This window comes from Eptatretus burgeri, chromosome 4 (assembly GCF_056783735.1).
Source record: "Eptatretus burgeri isolate ZD-2024b chromosome 4, Ebu_testis_v1, whole genome shotgun sequence".
NCBI classification, from domain to species: domain Eukaryota; kingdom Metazoa; phylum Chordata; class Myxini; order Myxiniformes; family Myxinidae; genus Eptatretus; species Eptatretus burgeri.
Window position 1 is genome coordinate 115,475,606 of NC_140964.1, and position 24,094 is coordinate 115,499,699.

The following is a 24,094-nucleotide window of genomic DNA, read 5'->3' on the forward strand; positions in this document are numbered from 1 at the left end:
ATGTTCCACATGTTGGACCAGTTTGTGATTTTATCCAGATCTGCAGTGAGCGAAGAAGCTGCTGCTTGCCGGTCTGAGGGATGACTGATGGTACGGCAGAGGGTGGAGTCATGAGCAAAGAGATATAGAGGATTTTCCAGGGAGTCGGATAGATCATTGATGAAAATCAGAAAAAGAACAGGGCCCAGAACGCTACCTTGAGGAACTCCAGCCTGCACAGGAAGAGGGGATGAAAGAACTCCATTTAGGGCCACACGTTGATTGTGACGGGAGAGGAAGTCTGCGAGCCATGAGTGAAGATGGCCTTGAATACCATAGGAAGAGAGTTTGGTGAGTAGTGCAGGGTGCCAGACTGTGTCAAAAGCATGTGATATGTCCAGGGATACAGCTTGGAGTTCCTGTCTGGCATTGAGGGCTTCCATCCATTTTTGGGAGAGCAGAAGCAGCAAATCCAGGGTAGAGTGACCTGGTCTGAAACCAAATTGATGATCGGAAATCAAGCCATTGGAGAAGAGGAAGGATTTAATGTATGAAGCGATGATGGATTCCATCACCTTGCTGATGATTGGGAGAAGGCTGATTGGTCTGTAGTTGCAGGGATCTGTTTTTGCACCTTTTTTATGCAGGGCAGTGATGTTTGCAGTTTTCCAAGCAGATGGCAGATGACCTTGAGCAAATGAGAGGGTGAATAGAACAGAGAGAGTGTGAGCAAGAGCAGAAGAGCAGGCTTTGAGGACACGTGGGCTGATGCTGTCTGGACCGGTTGCAGAATCTGACTCGAGGTTTGAAAGCAAGCTCTCCACCTTGTCAGGAGAAAAGGATACAGAGTCCAGGGACAGTTGGGTGCGACTGGGTAAGGTGGGTAGAGAAAGTGATGGGTTTTGGACACAAGATTTTGCTGCAAACACCGAGTTTAGGCATTCAGCCTTTTCACGTGCGGTATCAGCAGTGTGGCCATTTGAGGTAAGGGGAGGGGATGGAGGGGGAACATACACCAGAAACATTTGATTCGATGCCACCAGGATTTTGAGGAGGGAGAGAGGTTTGAGAGTTCAGACTTGAGAATAGAGAGCTGTTGTTTTCTGGCTCTCCTGAGGGTAGATACACACTTGTTCCGAGCTTTTTTGAAGGAACTGAGATTGCCCTCAGTTGGGTTTGCTTTCCATGAGGTAAAGGCAAGTTGTTTCAGGACAACTGCCTCGCCACAAGCTTCAGTAAACCAAGGGCGGGAGGAAGGGTAAGACAACTGAACACGAGAGGGGATAAATCTGTGCATGAGGGAGAGCAAGTTTCTTTGAAAGAATTCCCGGGATGAGTTGATGTTGGAGAAAGTAGCGATAGGAGACCAGTCTGTAAGTTTGATGGCTGCTCGGAGACCCTGCCAGTCGGCTTGAGTGAAATGCCAGACTCGACAGCGGTGAAGTGGTTCTCTGATAACAGCCAGAGAGATGTCCACTTTCACAAGGAAATGAAAATCAGCAAACATCTTCCGCAACTCTATACCATAACCATAATCTATACCATACCAATGGAGCACCATAACCTCTCACTCACTCTAGTCACACTCACTACACTGTCTACAAACTCCTCAGAAAACATGACACCAACACCATGCACGCTTTCCGGGCACCCTTGCCACATAAACTTATACTTCTGCCCCTGCCTACCCTTCACCATTCTCACACCACTTCCTTTCCATCGTGTCTCCTGCATACAACATTTGTCCACTCTTCTTCTGACCAATCTTTCAACAACTTCTCCAGATCTTCCTGTCATTGTCCCTACATTCCATGTACCAAACCCCAGAAACCGATCTCTACATGGGGCATCAGACAATTGGTCATCATAAATGGAAAAATTTCCTTTCTTGCTTCGATCGGATTCCCCACCTTGAGTTTTACTGAGAGAGGTGAGGACCCCCACGAGGTACTTCGGGCTGTACCCTGCCCATCAGTTGCACTCATCATGGTTTCCTTTTTTGGTGATGTTTTTATGGCCGGATGCCAACCCTCTTAGTCGCCTCTTACGACACGCAGGGATACGGTGTACCTATTCTAACCAGGGCACACACCGGGTATCAGGATGGCACATCAATAAATATCTAACCAGTGATGACCACATTCGTCGTTTAAACATCAGACTCACCTCCTAACTGTTAAGGTGAGCATTGCCACGGATTATGTCTCACATGGTAAAACCACATAATCCACAAAGAACAAGCATCAGTCTGACACCCAGAAGATTGTTCCTGCTAATACAAACCGTACAACCAGAAGGCACATGATGTGATTTACGGGTACATCAAAACATGTGGAGTGTGACGAGCACTCCCCTGATCACCATTTGACATAATCCTACACCAAAGCATCACCTCTAACCCAGGAAGCATCACCTCTAACCCAGGAAGCATCACCTCCAACCTGTGTGCCTTCTGGTTGTATGTGTGTATATATATATATATATATATATATATATATATATATATATATATATATATATATATATATATATATATATATATATATATATATATATATATATGTACGTACATGTATATGTATACACACATATATACGTATATACACATGTTGCCACGTTGCCACATGTATATATATATATATATATATATATATATATATATATATATATATATATATATATATATATATATATATATATATATATATATATATATATATATATATATATATATTATATATATATATTATATATATTTTTTCAGTATATGTATATATGTGTATAGCGTGAACATACAGTACATATATATATATATATATATATATATATATATATATATATATATATATATATATATATATATATATATGTGTGTGTGTGTGTGTGTGTGTGTGTGTGTGTGTGTGTGTGTGTGTGTGTGTGTGTGTGTGTGTGTGTGTGTGTGTGTGTGTGTGTGTGTGTGTGTGTGTGTGTGTGTGTGTGTGTGTGTGTGTAGCATGAACATACAGGACATATATTTAATTTATTTTCGTATATTTATATTTTCATTTATGGATGCTTTCTGACAGTTCTGTGATTTTTCCTGGTGTTTCGACTTTGATATCCATCGGCACACAAAATTACCATGCTTCCCAATTGTCTCGGGTCGCTCACCTGCATTTTTTTCATTTTTTTTGTTAATTTATTTATTTTCATTTGTTTATATTTCAACTTACCGATGCTTTCTGATGGTTCTGTGATTTTTTTTTCTGGTGTGTCGCCTTCAAAGTCTGTTGGCACACAAAATTTCAGCTTCCTCTATCACCCGGAAGGTCCCGATCTTTAATATCAGTCAGTCAGTCAGTCAGTCAGTCAGTCAGTGAATCAGTAGATCGAAAGAGATATATATATATATATATATATATATATATATATATATATATATATATATATATATATATATATATATATATATATGTGTTATGTGTGTTTTCTGCTTGTGTGAAGCTGAATATCACCTTCTCTAATGCTGCAGACGATTTATTGTCTGCCTTTCTGTCCTCTCATCATCCATTTGTTGACTAACATCTCTGCTGAGCTTCTCTGTTTTATGCTCTCAATACATTTAAATCAGTCACAGACAAACTTTCTCTTCTTCTTGCCTTATTCTCTAAATTTCTTCTTAATTGTGCTTCTTTTTTCTCCTTTGTCTCAAGAAGTCACCCTATTCACATTTGAAATGCAGCTTCTGATTAATTTTGTCTTTTCTGTTGATATATTGCTCGATGAAGCTGGCTGGCATTGTTTCTCATTGTCATATAAAGGAAAATTTATATGGCAGTGTTGATTCCCTCTGAGTTCCAATGATTGTCCACCAGTGCATCATTCCTTAATCGATTTTGGATATTTGATGTCGCCTATGAAGGTTCATGGAGATTCTGAAGAATTTTGATTGCGGAGAGTAAAACAGACAAATAGTTGTAAGGTTTGACAATAATGTAATGAGATGCTGGCTGAAAATTGTAAAAGTTGGAAGAAACATGTGTTCTGCTCCAATGGCAACACATTCTCATGCACAGAAACATTCATGAGTTATCATGGTCAATCCAATGATTCTGGAAACAGTACAGTGATGCATGATTACTGGCTGTGAAGGTTCAAAGGTTGTGCTAGAAATATAACAGGATGCTTGGTTTGATAAACGAGCATTATTTATCTTTTCACCTTCACCATCATCTTCATCATGAACCACACCCTATTGCAGGGCAGAGAAATGGTGCTGCTGAAGCTGTTTCTTGCCCTCGAGTCAGGCTGGGTGTTTTGCCATCCCTCTCCCAGAAGTAGCCATGGCAGAAATTTGGAAGTTGGCCATGGTGCCGGCAATAGCTCCCCGCCTCTTCGTGAAGGACACAGGGGGATTTTTAACGTCCACCAACTAATCATAACAGATGGGAGATCCAGTTTTGCATCCATTACAAGAGATTTGAACACACATTGATGGATCACCCTGTCTGTGAAACATGGGGATGACAGTTTATAGCGGTGCCAAGATTCGAACCCAGGTTTGATAGCTTGGAGGCGAGTGAGCATACCTCCAGGCCATACCACCTGCCCTTTTCACCTTTCGGTTTTTTTTGTTTTGTTTTAGCTGTACTTTATCTCACAGCAAAAAAATAGGTTATACGTGAGTAAATGTTTTCAAACCAGAAATAGGTATCAATTATTGTTTGTTCCTACTCACAGAATCCTGACGTGAGCTTCATTTACAATATAATGGTTTATTCAAAATGATGGTGTAAGTTGCTGTCTCATGATGGACAAAATATAAATGGAAAACACTGGAGCACCATAAACAGAAAGTGGAAGCTGTAAATATGATTAATTCAATATTATGTATTTAATTAGTGGAAGTAAATTACTGGACATCGTAATCGATTTAAAAGATACAAAGTGGAATATTAAAAGGTATTTTCTATTTTGGGCAGTGGCAGGTGGGCATGTTCAGAGACAATCGTGCTTCCAATATAAGACTGATAAGTCAAATCGAGAACCAAGTGCATAAAAGCAGAAGCTGTGAGTCCTGTCAATAGGCACGTGCAAACAGACTTGCAATAAGACTGTGAGCAAGGCTTTTCATGTCATCAGCATTTTAAAAGTTTGCAGCAGTGTCAGGAAAAGTTAATAGTAGCAGCACAAAAAGTCTGGAAGAGATGCGTGATTACAATCACAAATTTCACCTGCCTGGAGAAGTTGACAAGGAGAAGAAGCAGCTCATTTCCTCACATGAAGGTTTGATGCTGGAAATATCAGCTGCACCTTGATTCTGCTAGTACACTCTGATCAACAATCTGTTTATTCAAGTTAATAATTTTGACACAATGAAAAATAAAACACCGTTCCACACCTGCTCTGCTTTTTTTCAAAGTTTGAGCATTTGCTAAAATTTCATCAGTTCAAATCTTAATAATCATTTAACTCTTCCTTGATAAAACTTTCATGAAAGTTCAACCATAGCATCCAAAAATATAGCATTTATGGGGAAATCCATCCATCCATTGGGACCATACTCTGTGCGGAGCATTAGTGCTGCCAAAGCAGTCTCCTGGGCTATTGGGCACAATCCTGGACAGGTCACCACTCCAACACAGGATACTCAAATGGCTCAATCATCCCCGCAAGCCGGTACTCATTTTCCAACCACAGAAGGATGACAGGCGGAATCAACCCGGCTGAGTATTAATTCAATGATAAGGCATGATTATGAACTCAGGACTTTAGGATCCCAATCCCATCACTCTATCCATTAAGCCACCACCAGGCATTTCGGAGGAAATCTTGCAAAACAATGCCATTCCTTTCACTCCACAAAGGCACATATGGCTGCTGAGGCAGTTTCATTGGCAAGGAGTACAGTCCTGGACAGGTTGCCACTCCGATGCACTAAATCTTTCATATTGCATGCTCTTTATTTTTGCAACATCACTCATAATAAAAATATTATTTTTATTTTTTATAGTGACAGTATCACACATTTTGTATTTTTAAAACGTCAGGCAACAAACGCAGATTATTTTCATCTTTGAGCAAAATTGTTGCCCATATTGCAGGATGAACAATTTGATAATCTGCAGCAATGTGCAGGTTGACGGAGAAACGTTTGGCATTTTCCCGATCTTTTATTTTCTTCGGGGATTTATGTTCAGATATACTTATGAGTTACACACCGGAGCTTTCATGATCTTTTCAAAACTCGAGCGACTGTTTATCCCTGGACAAATATTGGAAGAAAGAGAGAAGCGGTTGATTCAACACGAAGTGCAATTAAAAGAAGGCTAGTCAGCTTTGTGCTTCCCACTGTGGCAGAAATGTCAAGGAAGTGCCTGTTGTGGCAGCCCCTTGTGTGGTGTGTCAAACAAGTTGAAAAGGTTAAAGAGTTGTACGCACTGCGACTTTTTTAAAAAAAAACCGCCTCATAATTGGAGGTCCTGGTTCCACGTTCTTGTGACAACTTAGACATGGTCTCAGCAGAAGTTGCTATTTTACGGTGCCGAGCTTGCTTATCATGCCATTGTCAAATCTTGCTTGTAAGCAGAGTTTTTAAATCACAATACATTTAAAATCATGCAATGAATGCATCGTGTTGCTTTGTGGTCTCTCCAAAATAGTTTATACTTGCTGCATCATTCTCTCCAGCACTATCCTATATGTTGAAAATATTTATTTGCTTGGGGTTCTTAATAAATGTGAAATTGTGCAGTTTAACTTTTTCTTGTATTGATATAATAATTGTGAAAGAACTTTGACAAAGCAATTTCTATTTTCTTCAGGTGATCAGCGCTGTGGAGCAGGACTACCGGCTCCCAGCACCTATGGACTGTCCTGCTGCCTTGCACCAGCTTATGCTTGATTGCTGGCAAAAAAGTCGCGGTGACCGTCCCAAATTCAGCCTAATTGTGGCCCAGTTGGACAAGTTGATACGCAACCCAGCAAGCCTAAAAGCTGTGAGCGGGGTCAATGCAGCGTGAGTTTCTCTCCCCCCACCCCCCTTTATATACCAAAATGGGAATGGGCAGCTAACCAAGACAAGGTTTCTGGTGTAACATCAGAGCTTTAAATGTGTATCTGAGGCCTAGTCCACTATTCTGAGCTTGGCCTCTAACCAAAGGCCATGGCTAAGAAAATGTTCCAGACGCAAAGTAAGTTTGACAAAATGTTATCGGTTAATATGTTATGACTGTTTGAAGTTTTGGGCTAGTTTATGCAAGAAATGGTTGGTTGCTCAAGCAGCATGATGTCATCACTTCCCCAAATGTTTTTCTCTTTCGGTTGTCTGTGTCATCAGCTTTATTAGCTTACACAGCACGCGGCCTCATCACACACCAGCTATTTGGGGATTATTAGAAGCTCTTACATCACTGCCATCACAACCAAGATTGCAATTTGTAAGACAATGCAACAAAAACGGCTTTCAGCATACATTATTGAAGGATTATATTTTAAAAAGTACTCAAGCCTTTAGCCCAGGTTGTGTCGAGTAAACCGACTTCACTAAACCAGGATAAAGTTTCACATGGAGGAAGATTCATGTGATTGTCTGAATGATAAATGTTGACTGGTCTCTTTTTACAGATCTGTACTGATCTGTGTGTAACTTGCAGCCGAGGGTATTACAGAACAGGAATTGAGTGGCATTCAAAGGGCAATGCCTTCTATTATGAGTAAACCATAGTACAGTAAAGCCCTTTGGTGATTCATGAAACTATATGTCCTGAAATCTGATGCTATTTGAGTTTCTCTCCAAATCAGTGGAAAAAGTGGGGATGGAAATTCAAAGCTGCAACCAAAATGTATTTTCCGTTTGATGCAAAGCTTGCTTTGGCCAAATTACCCTGTTTCTCCATGCCTCGAGCGTTGCTGCAGTGAAGAGAAGAGAAGAGAAGGAGGACATCTCAAGCTGCCTAAGTAAATAATGAAGGCCCGACATGAAAAGCCTGCCAAACAGAGGAAATAAATGTTACCCGATCATGCTCCATCGAATATTAGCATCTTTGTGAATAGTAGGTCAGCATAATAAAATTTGGCACGCGATATTCAGCACCTTCCAATGAACTTCTGCCGGCCACTGCAGGCGGAATCTCACGCTGTGGCCTCCACATTCACCCAGGCGTTTGTTTATTCTGCACAAAGTAATTGGAGATGTGCTGCGAGTACTCTGGAGTCAATCTTATTCTTGACTACAGCTCTTCTTGCTTCACTTCACCACCATCTTTTTTGAATCCTCTCTATTACATTCCTCCCATGTCTGCACTTTATATTACCAAAATATCAGGACAGTACACCAAAATGAATTCTCCTCGCGTGTGTTTGCATTTTGTTCTCCACGTGCACTATTAACATTCATTGGCTTTATAAGAGTGTGCAACAGGTATTATTGAAATGTGCAACAGGTCATAATCAAGCTGGTGCAAAGTAAAACACTGAAATATCATTGATGTGGAGATATTCTTTGATTGGATGCTCGAGGATTGCAGCATTTCTGTCACATTGGACCTTTCCAACTGAAGTGTGGTTTATGCCCTTAAGAAAAATGGAAAATGCCTGCAGGTCATGCCAATCTTGAAACTAGGACAAGCAGGCCAAAGTTGATCAATAATTCAATACAGCTGGAATAACCTTGCTATGTTAGATCGTACAAAATTACAGCTGCCATCACACCCAAAATTTGGGACAAAGTTATAGGTTCCATCCACTCTGGGTGAACGTCTTAAGGATAAGAACTCATTGCAAATCAAACTAAGTAGAGCACATACCTCCACCCAGCTGAGCATTTTACGTTTTGTATCCCACTCTGATAGGTTGGATCTGCTTCCGGAGCTTAACCAAATCAGCATGTTCTTTTCACCCACCCAAATCATCCAGCAAGTTACATCCTAATCCATTCATAACTTTTTGAGATATCATGCTATATATTGTTTTTGGCCCTATTTCTCAATGATGAATAATCCCTTGAAAAAAAATTGAGTACCCGGATCTGGATCTTCACCAAAATGGAATCAATTCATCCTTGTCACACATCCAACTTGTCCACCAAGTTCCGTCCAAATCTGTCCGTAACTTTGTTTGAGATATGCTGCTCACAGACAGACAAACAGGGGTGAAAATATAACCTCTGTTCACCTTTGGTGTCAGAGGTAAGAAATTATTGTGAATTAATAACACTGCATATCCAATGCGTTTGGGAACATAGTGAATGCTTGATCAATATATCTGTGTCCCCATTGATAATGTGACTATAATGTCCTATCTGTGGTCACCATTGATAATGTTACTCCATAATGTCCTATCTGTGGTCACCATTGATAATGTTACTCCATAATGTCCTGTCTGAGGTCACCATTGATAATGTTACTCTATAATGTCCTATCTGTGGTCACCATTGATCATGTTACTCAATAATGTCCTATCTGTGGTCACCATTGATAATGTTACTCCATAATGTCCTATCTGAGGTCACCATTGATCATGTTACTCTATAATGTCCTATCTGTGGTCACCATTGCAGAGCTCGTGTAGGGTTAATGAGTCACAGGCGACAATGTAGAAACCTCAACACAACCCGAAGCATATACCAACGTCCTGCAGGATGAATGTATGTCAAGGTAGTATGTGGGAATAATAAACAATGAAAGAAAAACAAAAACGTTCTCCTAAACGCAGGCAGCAGTACATTACCAGTCATCTTAAGGTGATAGCTTGTTTAACTTAAGCATCAAGAAAGCTCTTTTGGTAGATGCAGCTACAGCTACAATTTCAAAGCGATGCCTTTAAGGCATAATTGCAGCTGAGCCGTGAGTTTGCCTCCTGTTAATGGGACAAGCTGAGAAACCTCACAGTAAGCTTCTTTTTTTTATTTAAAACTTGTGTTGCACAAGACTCGTGCACTCAAGGGAAACTGGTGAATACTTGTCATTTTGTTGTTGTTCTTGCATGCCTTTTTGGCTTGTAAACACTGGCAGTGGGTGGAGGTAATTGTGTTGTGCTGGCAGAATGCTATGTCACCGCTGTTACCGTGTAAACTTATCAACCATGAACGAGCCATTTCGCCGCCAACAACGCCTGATAATAATATTTAATGAATAGGTATTTAGGTTAATTGTCGCGAATTTGTTCTTTATCTTGTCAAAATGTAATATCGAGGGAAGTTAGCATGACTGTCGACACATGTTTCTTTTTGTTCATGCAATGGGTCGGCATGGATAGTCGAGATGTTCTATTGTTTGACACTGAAAACTGAAAGCGAATCTCCTGAACTATATCCATTTGTCTATTCTCTACCAGCATCGCTGTCTTCAATATGATTGTAGTAAAAGTTTTTTGTTAAGAGATATTGTGTGATTATTTCCCCAAATTGTTTTTACAACTTTTATTGTTTTTGATGAATTTTTGATATTTGGTTTGGAGTAGGGGAGGGAGGTTGGGGTGTGGGTTGGCTGAAGGTAAATATGATAGTTCTGTTATTATAATGAGAGAAATCGATGATAAATTAAGCTATTTCTTAGACATGCCTGAGGGCTTGGGGTATTGCCATGCTGCGTGTATGGGCCTGGATGAGGAAGACCTATTTTATTTTTTTTGTAGCTTTGACCATGAGATAATAAACATGGGTGCGCCGACTGGTTTCCAGCTGTAAAAATGTCTTGTTTGGAGGGTGTGTGACCAAAGCACTTTGCAGTTTTGTCTGGCACCATTACATTCGAACATGTCTGTACAACTGCTTTAGTTGCATTCATTGTTGATGTCATTTTGTTACCTTGCTGTGTATTGTAAAAATATGCTTTTTTATGACGTCATGAATTCATGTTGATTTTACACTGAACAATGGTGCCCCATAAAACTGAAACCTTTCAAGGTGGTTTCACCTCACAAATCACAATGTCATGGGAGGGGCAGCTGAAAAGAAGAAGGGAGGACTGGCCAGGTGGCTTCCGTTTGAAATCTGGGCATGTGGTGGCATGCTGGCTTGTCTGCTGCCATTGCTGTTCTTGGAGGCGAGCCACGGCCTTGGATGCCCAGGCTCGTCTCATTAGAACCTGTGCTGCTATTCGGGAACCACATGCCAGGCACAACTGCTGCATGTCATTGTCATAATGCAGTGTCTTATGTCACATCTCCCATTAAGATGTTCAGATTGGCCTGACAATAAAACTGCCTTTTACAGCAAATGATAGATTCAAGAGCACAGCACATGTACCACATTTCTGTGATACCAAACAGGTGCAGCCACAACCCATTATGGAAGTGCTCTTGGGAACCTGTCATGAGAGTGGGTTTTAAACCTACGATGTAAGTAAAATGTAGAGGTCATTTCAAAAACGGATGGTTTTATTATCAGTAGTGAACAACCTCACTTTCCTGAAATATTTTTATTTGACATGGCTATTTTCGCCGACATTAACAATCGCTACATTTGCTTGACTAAATCCATTAATATACCCCTGCAGAGATGCGCAGCAGCTTCTGGACCGTACTGCTCCGGATTTCACATCATTCGGCTCCGTGGAAGACTGGCTTGATGCCATCAAGATGGGTCGATACAAAGAAAACTTTGCAAACGCCGGCTTCGCGTCGTTCGACCTGGTTGCTCGCATGACGGCCGAGTGAGTGAGCCACAATCACTGGCCTCACGTTCCTTCCTGCACAGGTTGCTTCATGGACTCGCTTTTCTCTTTCCATAACCAACCTTTGGGTATCGCTTCCATTTCATCACACATCTACCGTTGAGTTGTTGTTTGTAGGTAATTCTAGCTGCTGAAGTACTTGAGCAGATCAGTACTTCACGAGTCATGACCATTGTTTTCTCACTCTTATGGGTTGGCATCCCATGAATACTACTTGCAGGATTTCTTATCATTTGGTCTACGGTCATTCATTGACATTCAAGATCCCATTGTGCCTTTAATAAAGGGAAGCCAATTTATTTTTGCTGGCACAGATGAGAAAAGGGTTTACTAGCTTGCCTCCCTTTATGACACTAGAAACACTCGTTCCCTTTGATAGAATTGGAAAGTCTTCTCCTCCCCCCCCCTCCCCTTGAAGGGGGTGGGAATTTTTATTTTTGCCTCTTATTTGACCATGGGTAATACCAACTCGTCTACAAAATTTAGAGGGGATTGGGTAAAAGTTGTGTTGTCGTACCCCACCCTCCTCCCACCACTACTGGGGGATTTTTCATTTTTGCCAATGACCTGACCCTGGGCACTACTGGCATGCATGCAAAATTTGGTGGAGATCATGCCAGCCCTGTTTTTTTTTTTCTTTAATTTTCAAATGTACATACAATTGTACACACAGAGAGAGAATTGCCTAATTTAATATCATAGGATTCTGGTACTTAACCACCTTTCCTGCGCTTTCAATGTAACATATTTGATTTCTCTTCAAGTCCTTGTGCAGTCACACCTTCGACAGTTCAACACACTTTTTCAATATTATCCCTGAACTCCTGAGTTGCCTTTCTTCTTCATTGATAATTCTCTATTCTTTTATTAAAATGACACCATTTATTCATCAAACATCACTCTTTAACTTTGCACTGTTAAGATGAAGGTTTCTCAATTTCAATTATTTCCACTACCTATGAATGCACTTCTGATATTCCAAACCAACTGTAGTAATGTGATCCTTGAATTATGATTTCAACTTTTTCACATAAGATAGAGAAAGGTATGTGTGGATCGAGGGTTGGAGTGGTGAGACAGAGGAATAAAGCAAGAGGAAGTTGAAATGCCACATTTGAATTCTTTTTGACAGTTCAATTAACCCCTCGTAAACCAATGTGAATGTCACCTATTGTCTGTTTCCAGAGGTGCCTGTACTGATGTTCTCTATTGTCCCTTGCAGAGACATCCTCAGAATAGGAGTGACCTTGGCTGGCCACCAAAAGAAGATTTTGAACAGCATCCAGATCATGCGAGCCCAGATGAACCAAATTCAGGCAGTTCAGGTTTGATGTATACCACGTTAGGCAGTGAACAAAGAAGTGGGCACAACATCCCTGGAAAAGAACCACAAAAAAATTAATCTGTGACTTGCAGCACACCACTCAAAAGAGACCATGACATTGCATTGTGCAAAGGCCATTGCTGAGATTACATCTGGCGCAGGGTTTGAAGACCATCATGAAAATAAAATAACAACTTATTGTGGTTTTCTCACTTGGACAGAATTTTGATGCTGTGATAGATTCATGCGATTGAGCGGTTATTGAGGACATTTTCTGTTTCTGTTAATTTATCGATAAATTTTGACTTTCTTTGTCATTACTCTTCAGCATATAGTGCCGGAACTTTCAGGATTGCATTTCACAATGCCTCTTCTGGAGTACGGACCGATAAAATGTTGCAGCCCAGCAATTTCACTTGGCCTTCTCATTTCCTTTCATTCAGCACTTGGAAGATGAATTGTTTTTGTTAAATAATGATAACACACTTTTTCATTACTTTCAGTGGATTCCAACATAGCAACAGTAAAAACTGCTCCGAATGTCCCACTACTCGAATACCAAAATGTATTGTGCGCACTTTTCGCACATATTTCTTTTGTGAGTGACAGGCAATATTTTATGAATTGAGGCCTAGCAAGTTGAATTTTTGCCAAACTTTAACCAACGTTTTGTTCTGTTGGGCATAGTAGCAACAAGAGGTGGCATTTTCTCTTTTCGTTTCTGGCAGCCCATGCCAGTATTTCCCGTTGCTCCTGTAATTGGCTGAAGTTTCTCATCTTTGGAAACTTCAAGCATGTCATGTAGAGGCATATTTTATAGTACTATTGTCGTGTTTACACGTGACTGCAAGGTACGGCATTTCAACGAGTCATGCCATGGCAGGACCTCTTTTGTTTTTGAAGAACCATACTGTAACATTTATACAGCTTATGAGTAAATTTGCAGTCGTTTTTTTTTTTAACGGTGGCCGTGCAAATAGTGACCTCTTTAGCTTGTGTATTTGACAACTTGGGCTGGCACTTAGAGCATTTGTGAATAGATCAAAATGCAGGAAGTAAACCGTGCAAGTATTTTTGTGTGCAAATATGGGGTTGCTATTCTTATTGCTTGAGTTTTTTGGCAAACATGGTACATCAAGTTAGGTCGTAACTCGTTTCACTTTTGATATTCTGAATGCATTGTTTTCATTTTGGTGTTTGACTTGCTTGTTACCATGTCGATTTTATTCCTGCATCAAATTGGCTGTTTCAGCTCTCAAATCCAGTGGCTCCAGGTGCTGCTGGGGATGAGTGGCAAGCTTGCCATGCAGCATTGACATTGCTGATATAAATTCCAGGATCATGATGGATTGAGCATTTCAAGGCCACCTATGTTCCTATAGTGATGATTCCACTTAATTTGGCATCTCAAATCTATGTCATGCACTTCGTAGCAATTACTTCCCAATCCATTACATAAAGACTTGATTTATTTATTTATTTTTCAACCTTTTCACCAACCTTATTTTTTTTCTCCAAACTTGCAGGGTTTTTATTTTTTTTTTGCATTGTTCTAATATCCCGCCTTTATCCCCAGTTTACGTTTCCCCTTTTCATACATTTTTGGAATTTAAATTGCAAACAATTTATTCCCTTACTCTGTACTGGAATAACTCGTGCATAATTATTTGCTGCTGTTGGTTTGAGGTAAAGAAAATTTCGGCAAGCATCTGGAGCTATGAACATTTGGAGCTTTAATTGTGTTATTTTTTTTTAAAGCTGCTCCATCCTGCCCCACATAACACTTGATAAATGCCTTTCGTTAATTTTGTAGATATGTCTGGCACCTCTTTTTTTTTTGTAAGCTTAACTGGTGGTTTCAATATTACTTCAATAAAAGTGTACATTTTGTATTTTAAATGCTTTCCTTTGGTTATTTTCCTGATGTAAGTACTAGCGAACGAACGTAGCATAGTGTATATAACTAAAGAAGGCAGGGAACGCAACATATGAAATGATTGGAATTTTATTTTGTCTTCCGATCATTTAGCCTGTCTCCATTTGCACACTTTGTTTTAACAATGTTTGAAATTTGTATTTATAAAAGACAAAAGTATTCTTTGAAACTGTAGAGATTTCAAATACATTTTACAAATAAATGTTCTGCAAACACTCAAGTGTCCTTTTTCTATTACAGTTATTTTTTTAAAAAGTAATTTTTTTTTTTGGTGTCGTTTTATTGCATTTTTCCACTAAACCACTAATGTTGGTATTTTGAGGGAAATTGTCTGGATTCTTGAATTTCAAATAATGATTTGCTGCTGATTTGTAAATAATCAATTTCTTGAGGCAGACAAGAAAAAAAAATCTTGTAATTATTTGCGGAGTGGCAGGATCGCTTTGAGGAATGCATGACTCACCTCTGAATTGACTAGCCTGGGTTTGAATCGTGACTCAGCTAGAAACTGTCATCCTGTTGTTTCGCATGCAGGAGAATGAATACACGTGTGTGCCATTTTTTGGATGGATGTTAAACTGGGTGGCTTGTTTGCCAGCATTAGTTGGTGGATGTTAAAATCCCACGGTGTCCTTCACGAAGAGTAAACGAGTTATCACCGGCACCCTCAAAAAATTACAACTTCCTGCTTGGACTGGGGTGAGCAATTGGTATAATCTTCTTGGAGGTTCCTTGACACCGTCACACTTTTGCATGCCACTAAACCCTTCTGTCAAAGCGTAGTTTATGTTTTGGCAATGATTTCTGCACTGCAAACAAATTGTAGTTTGCATGTTAGATGTGAATGGCCTTCCTCGGTTATGGAGGGCAACTACCAACACCACTCGGCTTTGAGTTGTGTGCCCTGGGTTTGAATGTTGACCCAGCTACAAACTCACCCTGCTGTATTGCATGCAGACCAAGTCAATGATTTGTGTACCGTCTATTGGGACGAAGTTGAGCCGGAGGACTTGTCTATCGGCACTAGGGTCATTGGTGGACATTAAAATAAATCACATTGTGTCTTTTGTCGAGTAGGCAAACTATCAATGACACTGAAAAATTACAAATTCCTACCGAAAATTTCCTTCACCAAACCACACTTGGCAAGCATGGTGAGTATGCCAATAGCCTCAATGTGAATTCAGGGAAGCCTTCATCCAACAGTAGACTGAAAATAGGCTGATAATGATACTGTATTTGCAAAATATTTCTTTCTTTCACTTATTTTAGTCAATCCTTCATTGCATTGATGCACTAATACTTTTTTATTTATGTTCTATCACAACTTTTATTTATTTGCATTTATTCGTTGTTTTTACAACCTTTATTTTATGAATAATGTTTGAAGGGAAAAAATAATTTTGATAGTTTATCCAGTTATCACAAACCCAACCTGTCCACCAAATTTCATCTGAATCCGTCCATAATTTTTTGAGAGAACTTGCTCAGAGACAAACAGTGAAACTAATAGGGGTGAAAACATACAGTAACCTCCGTCCACCTTTGGTGGTGCAGGTAATAATTGGATAAATTATTTTCTCTTCAAAAATTGTCCAAAAAAATAGAGGTTGCAATTTAACTCGTGATGTATTCTATCCCCATGCAAATGAACTATCTTATATATATTTTGCCAATGCAAAGCAAAGGTAGATGTAAGCATATACTGCTGTGTCAAGGCTGGCTGTTTTTCATGAAGGAGAAATATTAGAAAAGGGCATGCTTATGTTTTTTCCAGATTGGAGAAGGAAATATTACATACTCATATGGCACACATGGATATTGGTGACAGAATCATAAAAATACCACGGTGCCCTTCAGGAAGAGATATTGTAAAAATATTTTCAGTGTAAAAAATTCACTTTCAATGGAGGTTGATAGATAACACAGGTCAGAGGTAAAGAAACAAAAAAGGGATTAATGCAATGAGGACATAACATATTTGGCTGTTTCTTTTATTCCAGCATCTAGGAAAGCTGTCTGGGAATTGAAGGAAAAAAAAAACATTATATATATATATATATATATATATATATATATATAGTAATTAAATAAGTGCAGATATGCAACAAAAAAGAAAAACAATGAAAAGATTATGATGAACAGGCGGGTATATGTGATTTATGATGTGGTACGGCATTTGTATGTAAAGTGTGTCTTCATGTATGCGTGTGATTTTTTTTTTTAATCCTCACTGGGTACCTCTCTCCTTCAGCATTCCTCCTGATACCCTCCCATCTCCTAATTGTTGCCTTTTTGATTGTGTGTATACATGCCAAAGACTTTCTCTCCCTTGCATTTTGTCAGGTGTGATCTGACATGACATCTATGCTGTGCTTTTGTATCGGAGTGGGAATATGGTTTCGGTAAGATTTGCAGACTTGCTTTTTCCTGTGTGATTAAATGATACTCCAAGGCTGCAATCAATTTTTTTTAATGAATTTAATCCCTTTGTCATTGAAGAAAATCTCAAATGTTTTTTTTCCTCCCTTTGATGCATTTACACCACCGGTAGCTCTACTTGTAAACATTGGTGCAACTACAGGTGACTGAAACAGCAGTATTTTGTGCATACATGCGATGTTTTGTTTGTTTCAATTATGTATATGTTAATCTATGTGTGTATATATATATATATATATATATATATATATACATATATATATATATATATATATATATATATATATATATATATATATATATATATATATATATATATATATATATATATATATATATATATATATATATGTCAACACCATTCAGCAGGTGCTGAAGGCAGCCATTGCCCAAAAATTACTTTTTGACATTTTAAAAATAGGATGTGTTATTTTTCATCTAAATTTTAAAGGCCACCATAATTTGCTGAAAGTATGGACTATGGAAATGCAAATGACGGCACGTTATAATAGAACACTATTTTTAAGTTGATGCTTTTGTGTCTGGCAAGAAAGTGTTTGAGTCGTACTTTAATGCTGAAGCACTCGATTATTAGGGATTACAGTATATGCAAAATGCACACCACATAAATTTACTGACAATCCTGCAGATGCTATTTTAGATGTCACCAAAATTACTGTCAATCATTCTTATTATCCCTACACTTTTTGAAAAAACATGGGGTAAAATTTGTCATGGGCTCCGTCTGTTCGTCTGTCATGCTATCTCCTCCTGGCAATTTCAGTGCACAACGGTTGTGCAAACTAAATCGGATTCAAATCTGGGATCCTGAAATCATGAGCTTTGTGCTCTGATGAGAATATGAAAACTGCCAATCAGAAAAGAAACACACCAACTTACATGATTAATGACGCCAAATCTGGAATCCTGGCATCATGAGCTTTGTGCTCAGACGAGAATGTCAACTGGCCACTCTTCTCACTCATGGTGAAATATAAGCCTGGTGTTGGCTTAATGGCGAGGGTGATGGGCTTGGGATCCTAGGATCCTGAGTTCAAATCCAATATATCTGTTGAATTAATACTAGGTGGGGTTGACTCTGCCTGTCATCCTTCTTAAGTCGGCAAAATGAGTGCCAGCTTGCTGGTATCCTGTGTCAGAGTGATGACCTGTCCAGGATTGTGCCCAATAGCCAAGGAGACTGATGAGGAAGCACCAATGCCCTGCACAGATTATGGTCCCAATGGATGGTTGGTTGTGCAAAAATTCACCAAAATTGGTAGTTGTGATCACCACATGGCAAGAAGGTGTGAGGGCAGTGTCATTTTTGGCCCTGCCCTCTGGCACTTTGGGGGTGCGGTCAAAAGGTCAATGACCAAAACCTTAAATTATGGGCATATTTCAAAACATTTTTTAATGAAATTTTGTATGTGTGATCAATATTGGGGGATGCATGAAATATGTAATGATTTTTTGGATTTGACTCCCGGTTCATGCCTCAGGGGGTGGGGACTTATGGTCACTGAAATAATTACAAAATGGAAATCAATGGTAACAATCAAGGAAATACAGTACCTCTAACAATGAAATAGATTCATTAGAAGCTGATATCTCAGAGATATGAGCTGCATCAATTATTGTCGAAATTGGAGGGGGCATCATATTCTAATGTGAGCTCCTCCACATAAAATTATAAAGACATTTGACTTTAATGTCATCGTATTTTTAACACAGCATGTGTTAAAGCTAGACTTTCTTTATTCAACTTTTTAAAGCTCATTGTTTTAAAATATTTAGTTTTGGCATGTTTACACTAGATTTCATCTCCTGAGTGAAGGAATGGCACAAAAACGTTGGTCGGGTAGTGATTTGCAGAGTGTGGAAGATGCAGTAAGGTGTGACCTCATCAAACCCTCACCAATCATGGGATGAAGACTAAATGTCTGGGCACATCCATATTTGCAGTATGTTTCCCAAAATGGGCTGGTTTATTATGATTTGAAGGAATGGGAGAAATATAAAAGAGAAATGGGAGCAAAAAAGGAGTTTTTCTGTTTTTTGACGTTTTTTTTTAGAATGTTATGACCTTTTTACAAGTGTGGTCCTCACATTTAGGAGGCAGCGTTTGCATTGTAAGTGGTTGCTTGAAAACTTTAAGACTTGCCTCTTTCTTGGTAACTCAGATGTATTTGCATTGGGCAGTGTATTTAATCACCAGAGCAATGCAAAAATGCAGGGGATAATAAAACAATTGTTTCTTTTGATGTTTTGCTGAATTGATTTGGGACCATACGACCTTGTTGCTGCATTTAAGTTGCCAGAACAAAGCGATCTTTCTTTATTTCCTGATTAATTTCCAGTCATGCAAGATAACGTAATGTCCCATTGTCTTGGGTCACGTGACCCACAGTGAGCAAAGCAAGGCTGCACTGGCCGACTTTTACTTACGGATATTTCTGTTTATGGAAACTTTACGATGGTTTTGTGATCTTTCCTGGCTTATTGGCTTTGTGTTGCATAATTATGCCAAATTTCAGCTTTCTAGCATACCTAGAAAGTACTAAACATTTATATCAGTGTCAGTTGTAAGAATGAGCTTTATATATTAGACACTGGCAGGGGTACCCGGCAATGCCTGGTGCTGTTGGACTTTTGAAGAAATCAAATTATTATTTATTTTTTATTTGTTGGGGGGCCTAGAATACTTCCCCACCCACACCCACTAAGGAATGGTGTCGCGGATCATTTAATATTACCTTTCATATAGGTACAAAGGCTTAGGCACAAGAGAGCATTAAAAAAGTCGACAAAAAAAAATCAACTTTTTTCTTTCTTTCAAAATTTTAGATTTTTTTTTAACCTAAAACACTCCGCAGCACTCACTGATGACCCTCTGAAGGTTTTATGAAGATCCGTTTGGTGATCTCTGATAAATGTGGTGATGCATACACAGACAAACATCTCTCTTAAAGTACCCATGAGTAGCTTGCACAAATATCACACGAGCAAAAGTACCCAAACCCAGTGACGGGAGAAGCCAGCCTGGTGGTAAAGGAAATATCCCTAGACAGTGACAATCATGCAGTTACCTAATAAAATTAAATCCAACCTGCAGGGCTCAAATTCTGCGTCATCCTTTAGGTGGCACTCCCACCATCGGAGGTAGTACCCTTCTCTGCTCACCTTTGGTTGGCAATGTGCCACAGCACTTTTTTGTTGAAATATAAAGGACTGATTTGTATCATACGAAACAACTCGGATTTAAGAGTAACGTACCACGGCTTTATGCGGCACATTTCTGGCCCGCTGGAGGGAAATGTGTGTCCTGACTAATGGGCGGCGCTTGTGACACACAGACAGGAACTGAGCTTTATTTATAAGATGCAGAACAAAGACACAGTCGACAGTATATTTTGCTGTATACGATTCCTGTACATGGTATAAGCGATTTGAACCTGGTTTCCTATACCATGAGGTTTGGGTGAGATTGTAACGTGAAGAGACCAACTCGATTTATGAAGCTTATCTGGGCCTCTCTCTTTCTTCTTCTTCGATTCAATTTTATGAATGAGAATGACAAATTAAGAGTGATACATCTCTTCTTTCTCTCAGATGTCACTGCGCATGATTGAAATACGCACAATCTCACAAGATATGGGAATCATTCACAAGTTTATTTTCATAATTGTCTTGCGGTTTCTGTGGGACTTTATTCATTATGCATTGTATAATTTAATAATGTCCTGATCCCTTATTCTGGATAATTTAACATAATTAGGAAAAACTGTAATTTTTGGAATAGCGAGACAATGAACAACATTTTTCAGATTTTCTTTTCTTTATTCAACTTGTGCCCGACTTATATGTTGCTTTTTTTAGCCTTGGTTGAGTGATTATAATTATACTCTTCTTACAACATTGTTCACAAAAATATATTTTAGCAAGAAGGGCACTCGGTGGAGCACATACCTCTGCCACACAATGCCTGATCCAGTCGAACGTATCAGGCCCAATAAATTTTTGAAATATGCTGTTTGTCATTTTTGTCATCATCTCTCAGTTGGGAAGAATCACATAGAAAATTAAAAAATGTTCATATCCGGATCTGGATTCGGATCTTCACCAAAATATCATACTTTTGTCCTTTTTACACACCCAATCTGTCCACACAATTTCATGCGAATCCGTCCCCAACTTTTTGAGATATCCTGCACATAAACAGACAGACAGACAAACAGATAGCCAGCAGTGAAAACATAACCTCCTTCCATCTTCACAGACAGAGGTAACAACAAATATATATATATATATATATATATATATATATATATATATATATATATATATATATATATATATATATATATATATATATATATATATATATATATATATATATCTTTCTAACCACTGACTGACTGATTGACTGACTGATATTAAAGATCGATGCATCCCTGGTGATGGAGAAAGCTCAAATTCGGTGTGCCAATGGACATCGAAGCCGATACACCTGCAAAAATCACAGAACCATTGGAAAGCATCAGTAAATGAAAATATAAATCAATGAAAAAAATAATTAAAGGAAAAATCAAATGCAGGTGAGGGACCTGAGACAATGGGGATACACGGTTCATATGCTTACACAATGTGTAAGGGAGAGGAGTGAGTGAGGGGTGAGAGTGGTGTGAGAGAGGGGTGGGAGAGGGAATAGAGGGGGAGAGAGGATGGGGAAGAGTGAGGAGAGGGAGAGGGGCCAGGGGAGAGCAGAGGGAGAGGAGATGGGGAGAGTAGAGGGTGGGATTGCAACAAATGTGACGACCAGTTTAACGTCCATCCAAGAGATGGCACACATTGATGAATCACCTTGCCTGTGAAACACGGAGGATGACAGTTTATAGCTGGGTCGGGATTCGAACACAGGCAAGACAGCTTAGAGCGAGCGTGCATACCTCTTGGCTGTCCTGCCGTGATGTGGCGATTCATTGCTTTGTAACTGAAAACGATTTTTACTCATTGTCATCTTATAATTTATTTTGCCTTCCTAACTCAAGAGATGCTAATCACTCTACTCAAGCAAGCACTCCAACAAAATGTTTGAAGAAACTTTGAAGAACGAAACTTTTAATTTTTTATTTGCATCGATCTATGCCAAAGTGATGTGTCGTATAATGAAAGAAGATCAAAGAAAAAGGGAAAACATGGTGTAAAATATAATTGCACATTTTCAGGAAGTGAGCACCGACCAATGCACCTCATGACCAAACACAGGTGAATGGGCCCTGAACTATGTTGAAGTTGATCGATATATTCAATGACTGCAAATGTTATGGAGCACTCACCAGGTGGCTGAAGCACTCAATAAAGCATTCCGAGGAAACAGTTGATAAGGAATGGTTGGCTTGTCAAGCGATTAGCCATTGATGATTGGTCATAATAAACACCATGCACCCGGAGATGCCTGGAATGTCAAGTGATGTCCAAATTTGACAAATTAACACTTTTTTATTAGCACAGAACGACTGCTGAAGTTGATAAAGAAGTTAAAATTTTGAAATTCAGCTCAGATTATGAGATTTTAGAGGTTATGGCATGTGCGGAAATGAAATAAAGTCACAAATGCTGGCATCAACGGGCATGTTTAAGCATTACAATATATCGAGCAATTCATAGCTATGATGATCAGGCATTCAATGATATGAGTGAGGAAAGTGAAAAAAAAAACTTTATCATAACGAAACTGTTGCGGCCTGTTCCCAGTCAAGGCATTGTTGATCAGGCCAAAAAAATGGCAAATTAAGACCCCAGCGAGGGACACTGAGGTGACCGAGGATAAGCCTTTATAAATGAGAATTAAATAATGCCATTAATTATCTTCAAAAGGGGTGTTTTAATTAACCGAAACACCCAGTTTTTATTCATGTGCCACCTTGGAGTTCTTTTAGTATGCATGCAAAGTTTGGGGCCGCGAGGTTTCATAATTTTGGAATTATGGAGGAGACGGATGGATGGAAGGACTGACTGACTGACACAAACTAACATTCATTGGTTACATATAGATAATACACTTGTTCGTGTGTCTGCCTGTCTTTCTGTAACATTCCATACCACCCGTTGGTAAGGCAGTTTGCCTGACTCCACACACAATTTCCACTTGAAAAAAAAAATCATGCGGTCGCCATGTTTGAACTTACTGCTCTGCAAAGTCAATGACATTCAGAGCTGTCACATTGCCAATCACCATGGCCTCCATGTACGTTTTCCCTTCATGTAAAACAACCAAAGCACCAGTTAAAAGGATGCCAATTGTGTCACGGGCCTTGTGAAGATGGGCCTCAGCAATTAAGGCAACGATATTTTTCCTTGTGCACTTCCCAAATAACTTTGTGGCATTCTCTTAAACAGGGCTTAAATCCATGCCATTATATCTTTTCTGAATATCTTGTAGAATTGTGAGTTTGACAGGCAACCGTAACAGGCCTGACCTGCTCATGGTCACACATGCTTTCCTCATATCTCGCAGGATTGTAAGTTGGACAGGCAACTGTGATGGCCATGACCTGCTCACGGTCACATATGTTTTCTGCATATCTCACAAGATTGCGAATTGGGAATGCGACCATGATGGCCATGACCTGCTCACGGTCCTATATCTTACCTCATATCTCGTATTGTGAGTTGGATAGGTGACCGTGATGTGCAGGGAGGGGGTTTGAATGCTTGAAGTGTAGATGACATTGATGCCTTAGAATTTTGGGG

At 39.3% G+C, this 24,094-nt stretch overlaps 1 protein-coding gene across 4 annotated transcripts in view; it reads left to right on the top strand.

The window, feature by feature from the left end:
• The window catches only part of LOC147028939 (ephrin type-B receptor 2-like), a 195,219-nt gene extending 180,110 nt beyond the window's left edge, over positions 1-15,109 (top strand). For 3 of the 4 annotated variants that reach the window (XM_085879830.1, XM_085879831.1, XM_085879833.1), the window contains 3 exons: positions 6,786-6,979; positions 11,460-11,615; positions 12,859-15,109. In XM_085879830.1, coding sequence (XP_085735956.1) covers positions 6,786-6,979; positions 11,460-11,615; positions 12,859-12,967 — 459 coding nt within the window. In that variant the 3' untranslated portion in view covers positions 12,968-15,109. Of the gene's footprint in view, positions 1-6,785; positions 6,980-11,459; positions 11,660-12,858 lie in introns of all 4 variants that reach the window. The other variant, XM_085879832.1, reaches the window with a different exon arrangement.
• The last annotated feature ends 8,985 nt before the right edge of the window (positions 15,110-24,094 follow it).